Consider the following 3,107-nt stretch of genomic DNA (forward strand, 5'->3'; position numbering starts at 1 on the left):
GGTACTACCGATGTCAGTGCCAGTAGTGCGTGCAAGCAGGGTGATCTTAAAGGGATTGGCGTTATCTGAAACAGATGAATTCACGCCTTAACTGGGGCAAACTTATTACAGAAGGAATTGGTGGCGAAGAAACGCAGATAATAGGATTTTCATGCTGGCGGGGAGCATACCAAGATGGAGCAAGTTGAAAGTTGAAAGCTGAAAGTGACGGGCAACAACTGACGGGGTATCGTAGGCACTCCCGTAAACTTTATGACCTCTGATCGCTTATGTTAACAAAGAAAATTACGAGTGAGATTAGCGCGAGCAATCTAGCTCACAAATAATTGAAGTCTACTTTACTCCAGGATGGAGGGGCGCTCCGTTCCCTGGTGTTGCCTTTCTTACTTCTCAACAATTCATGGTATTGTAAAGGCTGACGAGAAGCTATTTTCTGACTCTGTCGCTGTCCTACTTCCCTGTTTTCCTTTAGCTCGCTTCATTGAGCCATTTTACTCATTGCTGTCTAGCCTGATCCGTAATACCACATCTGTAGATGAAATAAGCCTCACTCTCTGCATACCCTCAGTTACTTTGGCTGAATTTACTTTCACACTCAACCACCTTGAAGATTTATCTTCCGATTCCTTCATCCTTATTGGTGAGCAATCATCCTGGGAACTGTTTACCCCTCATCCGTTTACATCACCGTGGGTCTGATGGTTATTGGTGCTTCTGTAGCCGCACTTGGTGATATCACATTTGATCCACTTGGTTACACTTTCGTCTTCAGCAAACACTTCTCCACGGCTGGGAAGGCGATATTGTCTAAGTCACGACTCCGTGACAAGGGCTGTTCTAGCTTTGAGCTGTTGTACTACAATTCTGCTTTCATGATTCCCCTCCTGTTGATCGTCACAGCACTCACGTCAAATGTTTTCCGGATAATTAATTTCAGTTTTTGGACCAATCCTATCTTCATCCTATACTTAATATTTTCCTGCTGCTCGGCTGTGTTACTCAACTATTCTATGCTCCAGTGCACGCATTACACGTCCGCACTGACGGCTAGTATCGTTGGAGTGATTAAAAACATCACCGTCACGTATGCAGAGATGTTCATCGGAGGAGACTATGTATTTACATTGACTAACTTTATTGGTGTCACAATCAATGCAGTCGCCTCCGCGATGTACGTAGCAGCGAGATGTAGAAAACAACCGCAGGAATCAGGAGTCGAGGTCGTTGCTCGTAAAATGGAGTCCACAGTCCTCTCTGTTCCAGCAGTGCAGGACAAAAAACAAGCAGGATAAACCAACCGATTTTGCGAATGCTTCCAATTTTCGCGCTTTGTGGCATAATTTTTAGACGTTGGTACAATTTTATCAGCAAAACTTTTTACGGGAAATCTAGTCACAACTCAGGAAATTATGACTAGACCCAAGCCTTTCAATGCACTTTCTTACTTGCACGTCAACAGTTGGCACTACTAGCTCAGTACTGACCGCACAGCTCACTTTTTAAAGGTAGTATTTACTGGCTAGATTTACGAGCGAACAGTGGTTGACGAACGCTGAGCGCCCTATATTCTCTTAATTGTGCATCCAAGTCTTCCATCGCCTACTTTGTACCCACCTGGGAACAGAAATTCATGTTTAATTCATTTTCGTGTGCTGTCTCCGGATTCTTTTTGTCTAGACACGCTTGCTTGTTGTACCTTAACTCTCCGATAAATATGAATCAATCGCAGCTGACCGCAGGCGTGTTGCAGGTTTCGGCCTGGTTGTTCGCAAAAAAGGGGATACAACAGATGAGCTGGCATTTCGTTCCAACTAATCCTGTCTGTCAGCAGCGCATCAAGGGTAACTTGTTCTGAAATTGCGGTACAAATTATTCGTCGGCTTTAGTCCCCACTTTAGCTACAATTGTCCACTATACGAACAGTCAAAGCGGCCAATGTCATAAAAACCAAACTGATCGACTGACTCTTAATACGATGTCAAAGAGAATCAAAGAAACAGAGGGATATTTTTTTAACTATAAGGAGGAACTTGAACATCATGTCACTCGGAGCGGAACGGAACTATAAAATTCCTGGGATTAAATAGTCTTTACGTTGAGTGTGGTCCATATTAAACCACGGCATTAACTTTATCACTCTTGTTTTCATTGTTTGCCCATATTAAGTCGTGCTATCTGGGTTGTGTGTGCAGGTCAGAGACGCACAACGAAAGATAGTTTTCCAAATTGGGGCTGTTTATTTTCTTATTTAATTTCATTTTCCCGATCGATATTTCCTGTCAGTCTGCTTTCTTGCTCGTGGTGCTTTAATAACGAGATTTCAAGATCACCAAACACCTGGATTTCGTCATCACCAACGAAAGACACTTCGTTAATCAGGTACCAGTTAACACTCCACTGACATAGCGACCACTGTGTGCTGACCTTTGATTTCATCTGCTATTGGGCCGGAAATCCCTAACCTCAAGCGGTGGTTTCGAGACTTCTGCCGTGCGGACTTCTCAGGAATATCTTCCTTGAACAAGTCCTTGAACAAGACATCGCCGCAGAAACAAGCCATCCGCGTTCTCCTTGAGGGACAGAAACGGAGAACCGGCAAACGACCCAACGCTGGTATCTGAGGTTTACAGAGAACACTATGCATGTCTATACTCAGCCCCAGCGTCCTCTTCACTTCCACTCTTGTCAAGGCGGAACTACGAACAGCCTCTAACCGACCTTGTCTTCGCCGTGGAGGACATTCGTCAACTCTTGCACAAGATCAAAAGATTCTGAGCGTTGGGGCCCGACCAGGTCCATCCAAGGATCCTGAAGGAAACATCGTCCACACTGGCAAACCATTTATACCTTGTGTTTCGTCAGTCGCCTGACGAAGGCCGCCTTCCCTCTGCTTGGAATGAAACGATTGTCACGCCAATCTACAAAACTGGTGGCCGACTATCGCCTGGCAGCTATAGGCCTATAAGCCTCACTAGCGTGCCGTGCAAGGTGATGGAACGCATTCTGAAGCAAGCTATCCTAGATCACCTTACTTCCGGGAATCTGAAATCTCCAGCTCAACACGGTTTTCTCCCAAACCGCTCTTACCTTACAAACATGTTCGTGTT

At 45.0% G+C, this 3,107-nt stretch overlaps 1 protein-coding gene across 1 annotated transcript; it reads left to right on the top strand.

Annotated features, from left to right (window-relative positions):
- Positions 1 to 698: 698 nt before the first annotated feature.
- On the top strand, positions 699 to 1,292 carry T265_08955 (hypothetical protein; the record flags this gene model as incomplete). The annotated part of the gene is made up of 1 exon (XM_009174898.1): positions 699 to 1,292. The coding sequence occupies one exon, from the start codon at positions 699 to 701 to the stop codon at positions 1,290 to 1,292; it is 594 nt and encodes a 197-aa protein (XP_009173162.1).
- Positions 1,293 to 3,107: the final 1,815 nt, after the last annotated feature.

The sequence above is a fragment of the Opisthorchis viverrini genome (genome assembly GCF_000715545.1).
Source record: "Opisthorchis viverrini unplaced genomic scaffold opera_v5_248, whole genome shotgun sequence".
NCBI classification, from domain to species: domain Eukaryota; kingdom Metazoa; phylum Platyhelminthes; class Trematoda; order Opisthorchiida; family Opisthorchiidae; genus Opisthorchis; species Opisthorchis viverrini.